Source organism: Brachyistius frenatus, unplaced genomic scaffold, assembly GCF_029030835.1.
Source record: "Brachyistius frenatus isolate BFR_SWC_R1_liver_20210118 unplaced genomic scaffold, ASM2903083v1 Contig_420, whole genome shotgun sequence".
Taxonomy (NCBI): Eukaryota; Metazoa; Chordata; class Actinopteri; family Embiotocidae; genus Brachyistius; species Brachyistius frenatus.
In genome coordinates, this window is record NW_027211019.1 from 84,757 (window position 1) to 104,555 (window position 19,799).

At 44.6% G+C, this 19,799-nt stretch overlaps 2 protein-coding genes across 2 annotated transcripts; one reads left to right on the forward strand and one right to left on the reverse strand.

The window, feature by feature from the left end:
* Positions 1-922: 922 nt before the first annotated feature.
* Positions 923-1,966, forward strand: LOC138636982 (olfactory receptor 52L1-like). The gene has a single exon (XM_069725389.1). The coding sequence runs from the start codon at positions 923-925 to the stop codon at positions 1,898-1,900; it is 978 nt and encodes a 325-aa protein (XP_069581490.1). The 3' UTR covers positions 1,901-1,966.
* Positions 1,967-2,325: 359 nt separating this feature from the next.
* Positions 2,326-19,792, reverse strand: arrb1 (arrestin, beta 1). The gene is made up of 16 exons (XM_069725388.1): positions 19,532-19,792; positions 14,045-14,075; positions 13,505-13,565; positions 13,261-13,305; positions 12,572-12,768; positions 12,373-12,432; positions 12,203-12,270; positions 11,838-11,973; positions 11,254-11,338; positions 11,095-11,167; positions 10,816-10,953; positions 10,646-10,729; positions 8,985-9,008; positions 8,766-8,836; positions 5,992-6,040; positions 2,326-4,977 (listed from the first exon to the last, which is right to left on the reverse strand). Exons 1-16 carry the CDS (start codon positions 19,549-19,551, stop codon positions 4,869-4,871), a joined length of 1,251 nt encoding a protein of 416 aa, XP_069581489.1. The 5' UTR covers positions 19,552-19,792; the 3' UTR covers positions 2,326-4,868.
* Between the last annotated feature and the right edge of the window lie 7 nt (positions 19,793-19,799).

Genomic DNA, 19,799 nt, shown 5'->3' on the forward strand with positions numbered 1-19,799 from the left:
TTACAGTTTATAATTTGTTGAAATGTAAACTGTGTTTGCACAGTAAACAGAGGCTTGAATAAAACTCATAACTCATGAATACAAATATGATTATAATGAGTTTTTTCACAGCTGTAATGTTGAGCATTTTGAAATATGAATGAAGCTTGAGATACATATAAGATTAATGTCTCCACTGGTGTCTTTAAAACTTAATAACCATCAATTATTAATGGCACAATTTGTCACGTGAATTTTTTGGTGGCAATAAAGCTTTGAGAGATGTGACGTCTATTTAAAGATTGTTATTCAGGGACTAATATTTGAATTATATATATGTACTTCATACTTCTGCTTCAGGTCTATTTCACCGAACTTTATTCCATTTAATGCTCATTAAATTCTCTCGTAAACGGGATTAATGGTTTCAATGGAAAAAAAAACGCTCTAAACTGTAGAAACATAATTTATCTAAAAGACCTGTGTAGGATTCAGGAGAATCTATTGGTGGAAATATAATAAAATATCAATAATTTCCGTGGGTTTTCGTCAAAGGGCATTGCCATGGCGATGTGGCAAAGTTGGATGTTTAGCCGTGACACAGGAATTTGATGTTTAAGGTCAAGGGATGCTCCAAACCAACCGCGGCACCCGGATCAGGCGTGGTTAACTCGGCGGCAGGTTGGAGGTTCAGCAGATCACTGCTTGTTGTAACAGTTGGACTTTTAGCTGAGAAATGTCTGCAATTTGTTTTTAAGTTCCTGAGAACTGAATTTGTTTAATAGTTTTGGTGAATGCACAACTTGTTCCACACGTAAACAACTGGTGGACGCTGGCGTCCGTCCGTCCTGCTGCAGATGTTAAATAACAGCTTCCGTTCTTCTTCGTTTCATTGATCTTGGTCGTTGAACATTTCTGTTTGGCCGCAGTTGAAACCGGCGCCATGTTGGAGTCTTCTCTGGACAGGAACTTCTCCCACAGCACCTTCGTGTTCAGAGGTTTCCCCGAGCTGCAGAAACACCGGCGGCTGCTGGCGCTGCCGTTCTCCGCCTCCTACTTGCTGGTGTTGCTTGGAAACTCCCTGCTGGTGCAGGTGGTGCGCCGGGTGGAGAGCCTGCACAGCCCCATGTACCTCCTCGTCTGCGCGCTCTGCGTCGTCGACATCCTCGTGGTGACGGCCATCGTCCCCAACGTGCTGCTCGGCCTCCTGCTCGACCGGAACGAGATCTCGTTGGCCGGCTGCCTGACTCAGATGTTCTTCGCTCACTTCCTGTCCTCGCTGGAGTCGACGCTGCTGCTGGCGATGGCGTTGGACCGCTACGTGGCCATCTGCAGGCCGCTGCGTTACACGGAAATCATGGACTCCTCCATGCTGGCGAAGGTGCTGCTCTTCACGTCGGTGCGCAGCGTCTCCATCATGGCGACGCTGGTGGGTTTGGCGGGTTCGCTGCGGTTCTGCGGGTCCAACTCCATCCAGCATTGCTACTGCGACCACATGGCGCTGGTCAGCCTGGCGTGTGGCAGCACCGGTCAGAGCAGCGCGGCCGGCCTCGCTGTGATCATCTGCTTCGTCGGCGTGGACATTCCCGTCATCTTCCTCTCCTACACGAAGATCCTGAGCGTCGTCCTGCGAGCGGCAGGCGAAGACCGCAGGAAAGCTTTTCACACCTGCGGCACGCACCTGATCGTCATGATGTGTTTCTACCTGGTGGGCAGCGTGACCTTCCTGTCCCACAACCTGAACATCCCCATCCCGACCGACGTCAACACCTTCATGGGGCTGATGTACATTCTGCTCCCGGCCACGGTCAACCCCATCGTCTACGGCTTACGCACCAAAGAAATTCGTAACGGCTTTCTGAGGATTTTTAAATTCAGAGCAAAGACAATAATCGGCGTGAAAGTTTCTCCAGCTACGTAACGAACGGTCTCATCTTTTACTGCAGATTAACGATCGGTTAGAAATTCTTCGAAGGCTCCTCAGTTGGTGCCCCCCTTCCTTCGGCCCCCCGACCACCATAGCAACCAGTGACTCAGCAGGTACACGGGATCGGGGTCCTTCTTTCCCTGTAGAATATTCATCACTCATTTATAATGTTGTGTCCTTTCTTAGCAGCTGCATTGGCAATCTCAATCATTTAGTTTTTCCATTTTCAGGCTATGAGCTGTTTCAAACTAAATATTTGGATCAACATTAATGTCAAAATAGTGTATTGTGTTTTTTACGGGTTTACATTTCGAAACCTACATCAGCCTTAAAAAAACACGAGCCGAGAAGTCACGACTGTTTCAACAGTTTTGTTCCATTTCCGTCAAAAGGTTCATGAAGCCAGAACACACCGAGGATGCCACAAACGTCCTTTTTAATAAAGATGCACTGGAAAATACAAGCTTCCTTCTGGCCCTGTCAAAATAAAAGGAAACTGGAATAATAGATATTTTGGGGTGTTTTTGATCTTTATCTTGTTAATGTCACATTACAATGAAAAAACATACAACAGTTCATTCAGTGTTTTAGGTACAGGTGTACACACACACACACACACACACACACACACACACACACACACACACACACACACACACACACACACACACACACACGCGGTACTGATAACACATCCATCTGCACAATGACTCTGTTCACCAGTTTTACTTTGAATTTCATAATTAATTTGATAAAATAAAAGTTCATGAATTAAACGTTGTATTTATCGTGTCATGTGTCCTGAAACTGAACATTAATGTTTGATCATTCAGAACAGAACTGGTGATTTTTTTTTTTTTTAGCTTTTTCTTTGTCTGTTAATTATTAACATCCTCTTTACATCCCTGCTGATCATTTAACAAATCATCTATTATATTAGACACAGACACAAGTTCTACTTTATTTCAATGGGAATTGTCCAACAGGTATAAAATCCACCCTTGAAGTTTATTACATGTCACCATCATGTGAGAACGTGTTGAGTGAACACAGTGACTCTCCCTGGTGGTGTGTTTAAGGACACATCAAACACGCGAGAGTTGTCAGTGAAAATGCAACAATAGGGCTCAAACGTGTTGATGTTTTAAACAACTCTTAATTCCTTTGTACCAAATAATACTGCAAATAAATCAGTTAACAGTTTGTTTCAGCATCTGAACAAGACACATTTAGTGTCGTTCTTTTTAAACTGGCTGATAGAATAATGTTTGAAAAGTTTCAGTAGTGCCGATACAACGCCAAGTTTTCGATGCTAACACATCGATCTATCCATTATTTATTCACACTATATCCTGTGAAGACTGACAGGTGGGCGGAGCCTAACCTAGCCCATATCTTCTTCATTTGACTTCAAGGTACAACCTGGACATGTCGCTAGTCCATCCCAGAGTTGCAAAGACAAAATTTGTAATACAATAAAAAAAATGTCGGTAAATAAAATCGTCAAATATTTCATTATCTAAACACAAGCAGCTGGACAAGAGCTCGGTCTAATTAAATAAGGAACTATCTGAACAAAGAATAGATCAATAACAGTGAACTTGATCAGACATTAGACGTCGGTTGTTAGCGTTCGTCAGTTTTGCTACCGACACCTGTCAGTCGTTTATGAAAAAAAAGAAAAGCAGAAACAGCGGGGCTTCAACGAAAGCTCGATTCAATTATTAATCCGGTTTTTTTCATTAATTTATTAACGTTTCTTTGACAAAACATCTACAGTTAAAATTTCCCAAATTGTTTTTAAAGTTCTTGTGTTGTCCAACAATATTCAGTTTATAGTCACAGGACAGAAACCAGGAAGGGCTTTTTTCTTTTTTTTCTCTCAGAAATTCCCAAAGATTAATCGAGTAATAATTCAACTGATTAATTGTTTCAACTCAATAATTACAGTAGATGTCTATCCGATAGTACTGTAACCAAATTCAAGGACCTGTTTCCATTATTATCTACCTCAGTATATCACCACAGCTTAACTCCCACACAAGTGAATCCTGTTGATGGTGCTGCAGCCTCTCTGAGAACGTCATGTTGTTTAAGTTAAGAAAATTCCACCATGCTGCTTTAAATCTTATTTATCAGATAGATCCCAGTTTGTTGATGTCAGATGACTCTTCTCTCCTGTGGAACCGACTCACAGGTCGAGTTTGACTTGTAAAACTCTGAAGGCCGAGTCGTTCTCTTTGATTTTCACAGAAATGAAGTAAAACCAGCAGCAGGACGGAAACCAACGATGATTTGAAAAACGACCAACATCACAAACACTAACATGTTGTAAAATCAGGGCTCATCTTCTGTAAAGGTTGATAATTCGTGACATTAATAAATCATATAAAGTATTGATGGATTTCATGCAAAGGAGGCCAGCGGTTCCTCCCGGCTGACTGGCGGCTCTCTGACAGTTTAATATCTTCTCGGTGGCTCGGGACGTCCCGCTCTTCGCTTCTGCAGCTTCTTCCTACAAACTGACGTCAGGAAACAAAAACCTCCGTCAGCAGACGTCCACGTCGAAGCTCGGGCGGTTCCAGATCAACCAAAGTTGGCAGTGTTGTTGTTTACGAGGACCCTCTGATACGAAAACATCGAAACTAATCTCAACACAACGGTACTCCTGTTCGGTCCCTAAACGGAAACACGAAGAACGAAGAGGCATGCTAGCAGCTGTCGCACGACGAGTCCGAGTTGTGACGAAGGAGCTGCTCCGTCGGAAACCTCAGCTGATGTTCTCGGTGTTTGAACCCCGGCGGGACGCGGAGAGAGGACAAACATGGATGAGCACACGAACACGGTACCGAGTGTTTGAAGGGTGTCCAGACTGTGGTTTGACCTAAAGGTGACCTCCGTGAGCTCCAGACTACAAACAGCAGCGAGGCGACGACAGCGGCGGCGATGACGCTCGTCGCCTTTATCTGTCGTCGAGTTTGGGCGAGTCCACCGGCTCCTCCTCCTCGTCCTTATCGTTCGCCCCGATCAGCCGCTGCCGGGCGAAGTCTTCGAAGATGATGTCATCGTCGCTGAGAGAGGGAGGGTTTGGAGAGTTAATTTTGTAGGTAGGAACTCTGCTTCAACCAAACAACCTCCATTAACATCAGTTTTAAAGGACTAAAATATGAAATGTAATTCGGTCATTTAAATTAAAATGGCAGTGAATGTGTCTTAAAGTCACTCCAGGGAGTTTTTTTGTGATTGTTGCGATCAAAGTTTTGATTTTGTGGTAGATTTTCAGAAAAATGACGATGTAATGTGAGTTTTAAGTGAGTTTTTTGCCTAGAATTGTGGGCAATCAGTAAAATTTGCGAGTTGAGAAAGAAAAATGCAGCACTACCTGATAAAGTAATAAATATGACATCAGGTCTTTGTCCCGCCCCTCCTTTCTTGTGATTGGACAGCTGGCTAAAAATTGCAGCTTTTTATCCAAAGTGGAACCTGTTTTCAACTCTGAGCGACTTGTAAAAAACGGCGAACGTTCGGTGCTCAACAGAAAAAAAGAAAAAAAGGCGAAATACTCCTCACGCTGCTGGACGCTCCCGTTAACAACCGTTTAAAAAAATGAACTGCACTCAGAGAAAAAGCATCAATTATCAGCAGCACTGAAATACAACACCAGCTGGAAATAGTCCTGCTTTATTACTTCATCTCTCTGGATATAATACAACAAAAATAAATGTCTCTAAATCTCGCTCTGTTTCTTAATAAATTCCTCTTTGTTTTCCGAAGCCTGGACTGATAATCAGTAAAATGCAGAGTTGCGGTTTGTCGACTGACAGCGTTCGTTCTCTGCTGACGGCACAATGAGCTTCCAGTTTACAGCCCATTTCCTGCAGCGGGCATTAAGACGCATTAAGGCCGAAGCTCAGGAGACGAGTCCATCACGGCTAATGTTTCAGAGGAAACCCGCTCTGCTGTCAGGGGTATCGACGAGGCCGTAAACCGCAGCACAGCCAATCAGAGCGCGGGGAAGAGGCAGCGGCGAGGTGGTTCGATGAGGAGGGAGGGACAGGAAGACAGACAAGAGGACGGCTGCTTACTGCGTGTCAAACTCGATGAGGTTTGTGTCGATCGGAGCTTCATCTGGAGCTGAGAGAGACGGAGAGGCCGGTTAGACAGCGAACGCATCACGGACAGACAACAACAACAGGCACAAACAATCAGAGAAAAATGACCTGATTACAACCTGCGTTTCTAGGAACAGGACCACATTTCACTTTCAAAACTCCCAACAACTGGTCTCCTCAGTTGCCAAACGTTTACAGAGTTTTGTTAAAAGAATAAGTGATGTAACTGGTGAACATGATCCTGTAACAACTTCATAGAGACGTGTTGCTGACATCAAATTCAACATGGGGATATAATATACAGTGGGTACGGAAAGTATTCAGACCCCTTTAAATGTTTCACTCTTTGTTTCATTGCAGCCATTTGCTAAAATCAAAAAAGTTCATTGTATTTCTCATTAATGTACACTCAGCACCCCATCTTGACAGAAAAAAACAGAAATGTAGAAATTTGTGCAAATTTATTAAAAAAGAAAAACTGAAAAATCACATGGTCATAAGTATTCAGACCCTTTGCTCAGTATTGAGTAGAAGCACCCTTTTGAGCTCGTACAGCCATGAGTCTTCTTGGGAATGATGCAACAAGCTTTTCACACCTGGATTTGGGGATCTTCTGCCATTCTTCCTTGCAGATCCTCTCCAGTTCCATCAGGTTGGATGGTGAACGTTGGTGGACAGACATTTTCAGGTCTCTCCAGAGATGCTCCATTGGGTTTAGGTCAGGGCTCTGGCTGGGCCAGTCAAGAATGGTCACAGAGTTGTTCCGAAGCCACTCCTTTGTTATTTTAGCTGTGTGCTTAGGGTCATTGTCTTGTTGGAAGGTGAACCTTCGGCCCAGTCTGAGGTCCAGAGCACTCTGGAAGAGGTTTTCTTCCAGGATATCTCTGTACTTGGCCGCATTCATCTTTCCTTCAATTGCAACCAGTCGTCCTGTCCCTGCAGCTGAAAAACACCCCCATAGCATGATGCTGCCACCACCATGTTTCACTGTTGGGATTGTATTGGGCAGGTGATGAGCAGTGCCTGGTTTTCTTCACACATACCGCTTAGAATTAACGCCAAAAAGTTCAATCTTGGTGTCATCAGACCAGAGAATCTTATTTCTCATAGTCTGGGAGTCCTTCATGTGTTTTTTGGCAAACTCTATGCGGGCTTTCATAAGTCTTGCACTGAGGAGAGGCTTCCGTCGGGCCACTCTGCCATAAAGCCCCGACTGGTGGAGGGCTGCAGTGATAGTTGACTTTGTGGAACTTTCTCCCATCTCCCTACTGCATCTCTGGAGCTCAGCCACAGTGATCTTTGGGTTCTTCTTTACCTCTCTCACCAAGGCTCTTCTCCCACGATGGCTCAGTTTGGCTGGACGGCCAGGTCTAGGAAGAGTTCTGGTCGTCCCAAACTTCTTCCATTTAAGGATTATGGAGGCCACTGTGCTCTTAGGAACCTTGAGTGCTGCAGAAATGATTTTGTAACCTTGGCCAGATCTGTGCCTTGCCACAACTCTGTCTCTGAGCTCCTTGGACAGTTCCTTCGACCTCATGATTCTCATTTGCTCTGACATGCACTGTGAGCTGTAAGGTCTTATATAGACAGGTGTGTGCCTTTCCTAATCAAGTCCAATCAGTTTAATTAAACACAGCTGGACTCCAATGAAGGAGTAGAACCATCTCAAGGAGGATCAGAAGAAATGGACAGCATGTGAGTTAAATATGAGTGTCACAGCAAAGGGTCTGAATACTTATGACCATGTGATATTTCAGTTTTTCTTTTTTAATAAATTTGCACAAATTTCTACATTTCTGTTTTTTTCTGTCAAGATGGGGTGCTGAGTGTACATTAATGAGAAATACAATGAACTTGTTTTATTTTAGCAAATGGCTGCAATGAAACAAAGAGTGAAACATTTAAAGGGGTCTGAATACTTTCCGTACCCACTGTATATGTCAGTTAAATATGTACAATCTCTGTTACCATGGCAACACATGGGGTATGACTAACAACTGGAAAACAATCAGTGGGCTCTTATGTAACGTATGCAATGTTTACTACTCCAGGAAGTAGTCCGACCCTTAACAACCACCTAGCAACCAAGAGGATTTCTAGTCTCCAACTGAATAAATACAGAACATAGAAACACTAAACTGATCAGCTAGCTCAGTCTGGTTGGAACAAAGATATCTGAGGAACAAAGATATCTGATGAACAAAGATATCTGATGATCAAAGATATCTGATGAACAAAGATATGTAATGAACAAAGATATCAGATGAACAAAGAAAGATATCTGATGAACAAAGATATCTGATGAACAAAGATATCTGAAGAACAAAGATATCTGAAGAACAAAGATATCCATGTTCTCATGTGTTTTTAACATTTTAGCTCCGTGTCATGTGTTCAAACCAAACCGGTCCAGCTAGCCTCCTCTAGGATTGTAAGTGCGTGACTATCCGTGGTGTTACGGTACGGGTGCTCGGAGCGACCAAAAAGGACCAAAAGAGACCCGACTTCACCAAATGGGTCATTTAATAGAACTAGAACAAGTAGAAACTACATTATATTACATATTAGATGAAATTCTATTCTAATTCTATATTTACATTGAGAAGGTTTCTGTGGTGCTTTTATAAAGCTGCATTCTTTCTGTCCAATCAGGCGTGTGAACATAAACTAGAGTGAAGACGTTACATTAGACTGAGAGTTTCCCATTAAGAGAAACAGGAAGTAAACATGTTGTCAACACGACTCACCGTCTCTGTAGATGGATTCTTCCAACGGCTTCGGGTGCATTAACGTGAAGGGCAGCTCCACGGAGACGTCACTGAAAAACAAATCACTGCGGTGTATCACGGCTCGTAAAAGAAACACCCACAATCCCCAGCTTCATTAAATGGTGAGATGTTCGGGTGACCTTTGTGAATCTCAGCGTTGTATCAGTGTTTTCATCAATGACAGACATGAAAGGTTACCTCGCCGCCAGATCTCCGAGGAGCCTGAAATCAAAGAACATTAAACAGCTTCAGTGTCGCGGCGTTCCCGCTCATTTCTGCTGATGTCATCATTAACTGTCACAGCGCCTGCAAGACCTCAGTCATCGTTCAAAGAGCTTCACTTTCATTAGGAGAACGTTTCATAATCATCACTGCAGAGGAGCAACTGGAGCTGCAACACTTCAGAAGTAAAACTATCACATCATTTATGTTTATTTCTAGAAACTGTTTGTCACTTTTTCACTTGAAGGAAATTATAATTTATACATATAAATCATTCTGTTTCAGAATATTTATTCTAGAGATGAAGAAAAGCAACAAATGTCGGATTAAAAGTTGATCTGCAGCGATGATCAGCAGGAACAGAAACATTAATACTAAAACTGAGCTTTAAAGTCCAACTGAAACTTCAATCCTTCTGAATGTTTGTGTAAGAAAATATATTCTGTGATGATTCTGCAGGTTTTCATCTTTTCATAAGATGAAGTATTTTTTTGGTCGTGATTTGAATAACAAAGTAACATGTGAGTGTCGATCATTAGTTCAGAGTGTTCCTGAACGCATCACAGTGCTGCACACGGAGGATCGACAACCTTCATCAGAACGTATTCAGAGTTATTGATCAACATCAATGTTAACGTGACCGCTGGTCATGATGTCACCATGGAAACCTGAAACTGGAGCAGAAACATCAGATTTGATGTCAAACTCTGTAAACGGTCAACAGAGACCGTTGAAATGTTCAGAAAGTCTACGGCCATGAAGCGGCGAGATGTTCTGATGACATCACGTTTCAAGAGGGGCGGAGCTTCACTGTCTGAGACCGAAGAAAGCGTCAGGTTAGGAGACACCAGCTGGGTTTCAGAGTCCGACTGTCAACACCGAGTTCTACTGGGACCTCCTGAGGTTCTGTTCTGGTTTTCTGCTTTGAAATTACTCGTTTCACTTCCTGTCCTCTGTATAATTGTTGGCCCCGCCCCCTGATTAGTTTCACCTGTCCCTCGCTGTCCTTCCCTCCCTGCTGTATTTAGTCATTCTGCTCTTCTTCTTCCCTCTTTGTCACTTTGTTTCAGTTTCCTGTCTGTTGCTGCGTCTGTTGAAACCCAGAGAACACAAACCACCTGAACTGTGGCGCCATGGCAACGGGCTTCTCCAACATGATGAGGCTGGAAACCAATATTGGATGGTGGTGATCTTCGGGCCCTCAGGCAGCACTGCATTCAAAACACACTATTCTGGGGTGGAAATCACTGCATGGGCTCAGGAACACTCGGCTGGAGGCGAGCGAGTTGAAGATTTCTCTGCTCCAGTTTCAGGTCCTCTGTGACATCACAAACGTTCACGTACCTTCGGTCACGCTAACGTGTTGATCAAAAGACTTCATGAAGGTTGTTGCTTCATGAAGGTCGTTGCTTCTTGCTGCTCTGCTTTATTTTCTTTGAGTCTTTAATCTACGAAGTCAGAGAGTAACGTGTGAAGTCCCAACGCGATAAAGGAAGTCACGGATAACGTACGAAAATCGAGGACCAACATCGTCCATCTGTCCCAAAAGTTCACAATAAAGTCCTCGTAAATATAAAGCTGAACGTCAGTTGGACTTTAGAGCTGAAGAGGTTTTGAGGTGAAGACGGAGCACCGACCCGCCTCGCGACACCACCAGCTTCACTTTGACTTTGTAGGACACGATGATGCCGAGGATCTCCCGGTTGGCTCCGTCTCTCAACCTGCTCGGGACAGAAAACACCCCGTCAGATGTGACGTGAGTTGGTCCCACGCTCCCAGCGGGCAGTGAAGGCGTCAACGGACTCACAGCGTGCTGGAGGCCAGGTTGGTGTCCTCGTGCTTCAGCTTCCCGTCCAGCGCCAGGCCGCGCTTCTCTCGGTTGTTGGCCAGGAACGGCGTCAGCGTGAAGACTTTGCAGAAAGTGGAGCTGGGAGCCACGACGTCGCTGAAGACAGGAAAACATTTACAGCAGGAACACAAACCTCATCGTTTTCTTTCTTTCATTTGAAATCCAACTGTTTAAAAATGACAGAACTGCTCCTGAAACATGCTCCAAACTCTTCGTCCTCCGTTTGTTGAAACTCACTCCGACTCTTCGGTGGCGACGGGACATTTGTACTGAGCCGTGTTGAACAGGCAGATGTCGGCATACTGTCGCACTGCGGAAACACGAGTCGGCGTTGAATGACACGAAGCAGCGGCCGCACAAACACAACAGGCGGGAGGAGGCGGAGCTCCGGAGTACCTGAGATCTTCATCTTCTTCACCGTCTTGTTGGTGTTGTTGGTGACGTGGACGTTGACGCTGATGGGTTCTCCATGGTAATAAATCTGAGACGGAGACAGAGAACCTTACAGACATCCAGAGGTCACATGACCAGGAGGTTAAGACACGCACTGTAAAATGGTTCTGATCCAGAAGTGTCTTCAGCTGCAATACCAGCGAGTGCCACTAGAGGTCGGCTCCAAAAAGCCTCCGGCTCCATAGACTCCCATTCAACTTCTCTCATCAAATCCAAAGTGAATCAAATGTGTCCATCAGTTATCTCGGTGTTGAAGAAGGAAACTTCTGCATCGGAACCATTTTTCAGACCTGAAGCTACGAACTCTTAAAAACAGTCTTTGGTTGAAACTGAACACAAACAGAAATCCTCCATCTTGTTTTTTAAATGTTGAATCCAACTTTGTTGAGAAAAGTCTCACAGGAGTGAAGTTTGCTGTCAGTTACTGTGTTCAGGTGTGTGTGTGTGTGTGTGTGTGTGTGTGTGTGTGTGTGTGTGTGTGTGTGTGTGTGTGTGTGTGTGTGTGTGTGTGTGTGTGTGTGTGTTACCTCCTTGTCCAGAGAGGCCTCCAGGTGCAGAGGTTTGTCCGACATCAGGAACTGTCTGGTGGTCTCTGCGGTCGGCTGAGGACCTGGTTTCTCCGGAGCGTACTGGACCTTCCTGATGACGAGCCGCACCGAATTCCTGCAACAACAACAACAACAACAGCAACAACAGTAATTCACTGTTCAACACTCGTACACCCCCTGCTGAGCTCTCTGCAGGGTGTGTGCGAGTGTACAGGAGGTGTTGGCGTCGCTCTGGATCGGTCTGCGGTTGTTGAGCTGCGTCTCTGCAGGAAGCTGTTAATGCACCGCTGGTTGAACCTGCATTCATAATTCATCTGTTCATTCTGCAGCCGACTCACTTTTACCTTTTGTGGATCTTTTCTTCAACGTTTTCTGCACAGAAAGCTTTCACCTCAAAGTCGACTCCGCAGGCCTGCAGACACACGACAGCAGGACGTGACGTCCACGTCTCGCGGTACATTTCATCTGAGAGCGTTTGTTACCGATGCGGTCGAGGAAGCGAACGTTTGTCTACCTTGCCGGTGTCTTCGGGTCCCGGCTGCAGGGTGACGGAGCACGGCAGGTTCAGAGGAATCTGAAAACACAGGAAGGAAACGTTCAGACAAACTGCTGAGTCCTCCGGTCGGTCGCAGGACTCTAAAACAAGAAATAATGAGCCATGAAGAAGTTCTGGTTAAAACCGTGACGGATGGATCCGCCGCCGGCCTCGGTACCTCGAAGGTGAACGGGTGGGCGTGCTCTCCCAGTTTTTTAATGAGGCGTTCCTGAAGACGAGTCAGACTCTTCTTCTCTTCGGGCAGCGGAGGAAACGCCTGCACGTTGGCCACGAACAGGTCCTTCCGAAACGTCAACCCGAGGACGTCCAGATCCTCGCGGCCGTAACGGAACGCACACGTCAGCGTCACGAACACTGAGGAGCAGAAAACAGGACGCCATCTTTAAATCCAGATCTTTATTAGGTTTGATGGGAAGAAGCGAGACTCCGGGACGCTTCCCTGAGGGACGCCTGATTTTTACAACAAATGTTGCAGTGACGTTTTAACAAAACCATCCGTTAGATGGCGGCTGAAATTCCTGAGATTAATCTGAGTTGTTCTGAGATGATTAATGAGGTACGAGAGCTAAAAAAAAATACATTTCTATGTGACTGAATGTCAGATTTACTTCTTTTTCAATGTTTGCTTTGGCAACTTAATTCCTAGATAACTTTCTTCAGACACCAAAACAGCGAGCAGTTTTTTCGTATTTTGAAAGGATACTGCACGAAAACATTGATCTCTAGATAAAAAAATGTAACAGTCAATAAAACAACTATCTGTCATTATTTTTGTTGTTGTTGATATTGTTGTTTAGTTCTGGCTTTTTTATGATTTATTTCCATGAAGCTGAACAGGTGTCTCACCTTTCCTCTCCTTCAGGTACTCCGGGTCGATCAGAACGACACCGTCTGCAAGAAGAAAGAAAACGAAGTCAACGCAGCCAGAAACCAACGAAACTGAACTAAACTCAGCCTGAAGATCTGCAGATCTGAAGATATGAAGACGTGAAGATCTGAAGATATGAAGATCTGAAGATCTGCAGTGACGTCCTGCAGCGATGAAGATGAACGTGGAAAGATGTTCCTGAATTGGAGAACGTGATCTCACCGACGGGCTCGACGAGGTCCACGTGGTCCACGAAGTCTCTCTTCCCCAGATAGACGGTGAGCTGAGGAGGAAACACATGAATTCATGTTCATAACAAATGTTGCAGCAGAAATGACTTCATCGCCACAAGTAGGACGTTGAATACACACGTTTCTTTGAAAACAAAGATTGACATTTTGACAGATTTGAACACTTCCTGTTTCATGTTGGTATTTAAACTTCTGAGGATCCAACGTCGAATTGAAAAAGAAAACTACCAGATATTTTTATTAATTATCAAACAAGATCAGCTCTGATAAACTTTAGCTGCATTCGTTTGATACGGAGTTTAGTTTTGGTTCATTAACAACTTGTTTCCATGGAAACGGACTGGAGACGCCGGCGTCCACACAGCTGAGCGCTCTTAAATTTGAGTGCAGATTTGTTTGTTTGCTTCCTGTCTTGTAGATTTTCACATTAGTTCACGCTAACACTTTTCTTCAGAGGCAGATGTTGAGCAGGCCAAACACGAAGAGGAAGAGGAGGAGGAGGAGGACTCACCTTTCCATTGGGACTGGCTTTCTTGAACACTCTGAAACAGACAGAAGCAGGTCAGATCCATTTTAAAGCTCTAAAGTTCCTGGAACTAAAACTTTCAGCAACTTTTGGTGGAAACAAGACTTCACTTCAAGTTTCAGAAGTTTTTCACTCTAAAACCTACAAACAGGAAACAACAAATCACATGCTGACAGTCATCATCTTCATCATCATCATCATCATCTGCAGCTTCCTCCCTGGATCTCTAATGCTGCCTGACATGAGTAGCCCCGCCCTCCTCTGTGTGTTAATGTTGTCATAAATTAGCTGCCTCGGCTCCATTAGCTTTCAGCTTCCTCCTGAACGGACGCCATTGTTACCGGAACCGCCGGGGCTCCCGGGAGCTCGCTCTCTGCTCGCCATCATCTCTGCAATTAGTCCAATTAAAGTTTGAACACGCAGCAGCTCTGCAATCTCAGATCACAAATCAAACCGAGCTGCTGGAAACAAAACGGCAGATTAACGAGGTTTTATTTGATTTATTTTTAATGCACATGGAGAAACAAGACCTCCCCTGGACAGAAACAGCTTTTATCCACACCGATGTTCTCCTTCCACACATCTAAAATTCCACGTTTTTTACATGGACTTCTGTTGGCACGAGCAGTTGGCTGTGAGCTGCTCCGTTCATCGGATCGATCCGCTCTGACACAACAACGATCAATACCTGACTGATGTGTCAGCGACTGAAGACTCCCCGGATACCGAGACTGCAGCACAGAGACTCCCACCGACACCTGAACGCCTCACCAGAGCCGACACCTTCAGAACAGACACCTGAACGCCTCACCAGAACCGACACCTTCAGAACAGACACCTGAACGCCTCACCAGAACCGACACCTTCAGAACAGGCACCTTCAGAACAGACACCTGAACGCCTCACCAGAGCCGACACCATTAGAACAGACACCTGAACGCCTCACCAGAACCGACACTTTCAGAACAGACACCTGAACGCCTCACCAGAACCGACAACATCAGAACAGACACCTGAACGCCTCACCAGAGCCGACACCATTAGAACAGACACCTGAACGCCTCACCAGAACCGACACCTTCAGAACAGACACCTTCAGAACAGACACCTGAACACCTCACCAGAACCGACACTTTCAGAACAGACACCTGAACGCCTCACCAGAACCGACAACATCAGAACAGACACCTGAACGCCTCACCAGAGCCGACACCATCAGAACAGACACCTGAACGCCTCATCAGAGCCGACACCATCAGAACAGACACCTGAACGCCTCATCAGAGCCGACACCATCAGAACAGACACCTGAACGCCTCATCAGAGCCGACACCATATCTGGATAAAAAAAACAAAAAACGTGTCTTTGGGCCTGAAATGTTTTTCTCTGGCAAACTGCCACATTCAGGTTTAAAATCGCTCCACTTAGTTTGATGTTCAGAGTCCGACGTTCATCAGAGCTGCTGATCTCACGTCCTGCTGACAGCTTCACTACAGCAGCTTTAAATCAGGTTTATAGGAGACGTAGAGACATTCAGAAAACAAACGGCAGGCGATAAAAGCCCAAATCTGTTCTTGGCTGGTTTTCCATTCCTGTTATAATTTATTTTCCTGTACTGTATGTTTATATCGTATATACGGATTGTTTCATAGAATATATTTCATTTTGTCAATTTATTTTTTTAATGACAATTATGGAGTACCAAACCTGCCAAAATCAAAAACAAGCAATTCAAAATAAATGTACATTAATTAATTCATCAAATGGTACTTTGATATTTTTATTTGTTTCTGTATTATTATATATTTTACAGGCAGTAAATCAAAGTGTGTCATGGAGTCAACTTTAAAACAGAAATATAAATTTAGGTACATTTGATCAATTCATTAACATTTTTTTAAAATCATTTTTTGGTGAATTTATTGAAACATAAATTGTTGTTGTTTTTGTTCCTCCATACATTTAAATAGATACATAAATAGATAAACTGTGAGCATGTTAGTATGCTGATGTTGGCCTCCCAGAGATGCTCACAGACTTTCAGACTCCTCTCTGATGATTTTACGCTTTTATTATGAAAAGAGATGACAGGAAGCGGAGGGAGAAAAGATCTGTCCTGTGACGGATGTCCAAATCTTTCATCCCTCTTCATCCTTAAAATGAAACAGCTGCGCTCATTAACAGTGAATCAGGAAGCAGAGTTCTTTGTGTTCGCGGGTAAAAGTGAAGCTTTTACTTTTTATATACCAGTTGATGTGTGAAATGAGGAAAGACAAAAATTGTACATAAAGAAACAGCCGCTTCACCTCAGGAAAACAATAATTAGAAATGAATCACAGAGGAAATAAAGAACTAATCAGAAACCAAACGACAGCTGCTGTAATGATGTTGGGAATCATAAAATAAATCTAATAAAGTTGAAGCATTAAAGGAGCTGGTAGCTGGAGATGAGGCTGGATGTGTTTGTAGAGGAGCTGCTCTGTATGTCTGACTGATCCCTCTAACTCATTAATATTCTCCTGACACAACACACTCAGATCATTGAGCCCGAACACAGACACACACACACACACACACACACACACACACACACACACACACACACACACACACACACACACACACACACAGAAACATACAGAAACACAGCAGAAATAGAACTGTACAGGGGTCTAAGATTGCCTCGATATACAGCGCACAGAGTTTACTACATCTCTGTGTTTCACTGCATCTCCGTGTTTCACTGCATCTCTGCGTTTCACGTCATCTCAGTGTTTCACTGCATCTCCGCGTTTCACTGCATCTCCGCGTTTCACTGCATCTCCGCGTTCCACTGCATCTCCGTGTTTCACTGCATCTCCGTGTTCCACTGCATCTCCGCGTTTCACTGCATCTCCGCGTTCCACTGCATCTCCGTGTTTCACTGCATCTCCGTGTTCCACTGCATCTCCGCGTTTCACTGCATCTCCGCGTTCCACTGCATCTCCGTGTTTCACTGCATCTCCGTGTTCCACTGCATCTCCGTGTTTCACTGCATCTCCGCGTTCCACTGCATCTCCGCGTTTCACTGCATCTCCGCGTTTCACTGCATCTCCGTGTTTCACTGCATCTCCGTGTTTCACTGCATCCCAATAAGAACCAAATCCTTCATGTGGAGTCTAACGGTTCTAAAATGATTCAGGACCAGAACAGAACTGGTTCTGTGTCGGTGGACAAAAGGTTCTGGGATCTAAATGCCGTCTGACAGCCGGACTGTTGGATTTCCTTTGAACATATTTGAACATTAGTTGCATACTAAACATAATTTCCTGAAGACGTGAAAAATAAAACCTCAGATTTCAGTCTGAGATCCTCTGAGAGTGAAGAGAAAACAGAATAAATTCAGAGCATGAATTATTCATTCTGTTGTTTCCTCCTCTCAGAACGTCTTCGAGGCCTCGTGGCTTCGTTCAGCTTTATCCAGAGGAAACCTGGAGGTCTGATCCTGGACTCACAGACCTGAGACGGTCCGAGAGGAAGAGGACGGTCCGAGAGGAAGAGGACGTTCCGAGAGGAAGGGGACGGTCCGATAGGAAGAGGACGGTCCGAGAGAAAGAGGACGGTCCGAGAGGAAGAGGACAGTCCAGGAGGAAGAGGACAGTCTGAGAGGAAGAGGACGTTCCGAGAGGAAGGGGACGGTCCGAGAGGAAGAGGAAGGGACGGTCCGAGAGGAAGAGGACGGTCCAGGAGGAAGAGAACGGCCCAGGAGGAAGAGGACGGTCTGAGAGGAAGAGGACGTTCCGAGAGGAAGAGGAAGGGACGGTCCGAGAGGAAGAGGACGGTCCAGGAGGAAGAGAACGGTCCAGGAGGAAGAGGACGGTCTGAGAGGAAGAGGACGTTCTGAGAGGAAGAAGACGGTCCGAGAGGAAGAGGAAGGGGACAGTCCGAGAGGAAGAGGACGGTCCAGGAGGAAGAGGACGTTCCGGACGCTCAGAGACACACGACACTGAAACGTTTTATAAACCTGCTGATTTAATTCGTTTTCTTATGATTCATTGTTAGTGCAGCAGCTCAGCCTCTTATTGTGAAGCGCCCTCTAGTGGCTGCAAAGAGGAAGTCATGTGACAGCAGGAAGTCGGGCGGTCCGATTTGATTGTAAAATTAATATTTTAGTTTTTTGGTCAAAACATAATATTTGACGACATCGTCTTTAGTTTTATAGACTAAAGGATTAATCAGATCAATAATCAGGAGTTCTAACATCTGAATATCACAGCTGTTTTATTTTGACTGATTCTGACTTTAATAAACTAAAGAATAAAGAATCAAGACGCTTTAAAAAATGAACTTGTCAGTTCAACACCGGTTTTTTTTTTCATTTTCTGATGGAGGAGCTGAAAGCCGATTAATAAAAGATAAATAAAATATTTGTTATGCTTCTTCTGCAGCACATTTCATATTTAATTAATTATTGTACCTTTTTACTCTCTGTGTGTCCGAATCAAGAAAAATCATTTTTCAGATAAAAACTTTTCTGGTATCAGATCAGAAAAATCTGAGGACTCCAGAAAATCAGCAGATGAACTGATTATCAAAACAACGAGGAGACTTTATAAAATATGAATCTGAACAGAAAATAAAATAAATGTTTCCAGTTTGACTTTATGACGCTGGTGTTTGAATTTGATCTCATCTTCATCAACAACATCGATGTGAATTAAATTATCTAAAAATAATAATGTATATTATAATATCATCTGACAACAACAACACGTCACACAATGCAGGAAGCCAGCGAAGCGCTTCCTCAAACTCTCACAAGTAATCGGATTACTTTTCGAGAGAGTAACTGATTACATTTTTCACCCCCCTTCTCCCGCCACGCTTCCTGTCAGTCATGACTGTCAAAATAAAAGTCAGAGATGCACAAAAGTAACGTTCAAAAACAAAAAGAGTCATGTCGCAGAGACGTCACACGGCTGGAGGTTCTGACACGGTGTTATGTAATGTTACCCCACACACACACACACACACACACACACACACACACACACACACACACACACACACACACACACACACACACACACACACACACACACACACACACACACACACACACACACACACACACACACACACACACACACACACACACACACACACACACACACACACACACACACACACACACACACACAGACAGACACACACACACACACACACACACACACACACACACACACACACACACACACACACACACACAGACACACACACACACACACACAGACACACACACACACACACACACACACACACACACACAGACACACACACACACACACACACACACACACACACACACAGACACAGACACACTTCCTCTAAACGGTTCTGTGAGGAACCGACATGAACGAACCACGAACACATTTATCAGGGTGTTACTGCCCCCCCCCCCCCCCCCCACACACACACACAGTCAATCTTACCTGGTTCCTTTATCTCCCATCCTGACGATGCCGACGAGCCGACAGCAGCCAGACGGAGAGATGATGATGAAGATGAAAGAGGAGGAGGAGGATGGAGGGATGCCGTCACCGTGGAAACTGAGGGGAGGATGTGTCTCTCTCTCTCTCTCTCTCTCTCTCTCTCTGTATCTCTCTCTCTCAGGAGGCCGTCGTCATGCCGTCAGATTCTCCTCAGCGGGAGGAAAAACCTCCGTCTGAGCTGCGAGCGTACGACGGAGCGACTGAGCCC

What these genes read in the sequence shown, in the direction of transcription:
- LOC138636982 (XM_069725389.1), top strand. Translation starts at nt 923, where the DNA reads ATGTTGGAGTCTTCTCTGGACAGGAACTTCTCCCACAGCACCTTCGTG.
- arrb1 (XM_069725388.1), bottom strand. Translation starts at nt 19,551, where the DNA reads ATGGGAGATAAAGGAACCAG. An exon ending in AGGCCTCTCTGGACAAGGAG is followed by an intron (nt 11,339 to 11,837) that starts GTAACACACACA and finishes TCTCCGTCTCAG; the next exon opens with ATTTATTACCATGGAGAACC. An exon ending in CTGGTGGTGTCGCGAGGCGG is followed by an intron (nt 9,009 to 10,645) that starts GTCGGTGCTCCG and finishes CTTTGATTTCAG; the next exon opens with GCTCCTCGGAGATCTGGCGG.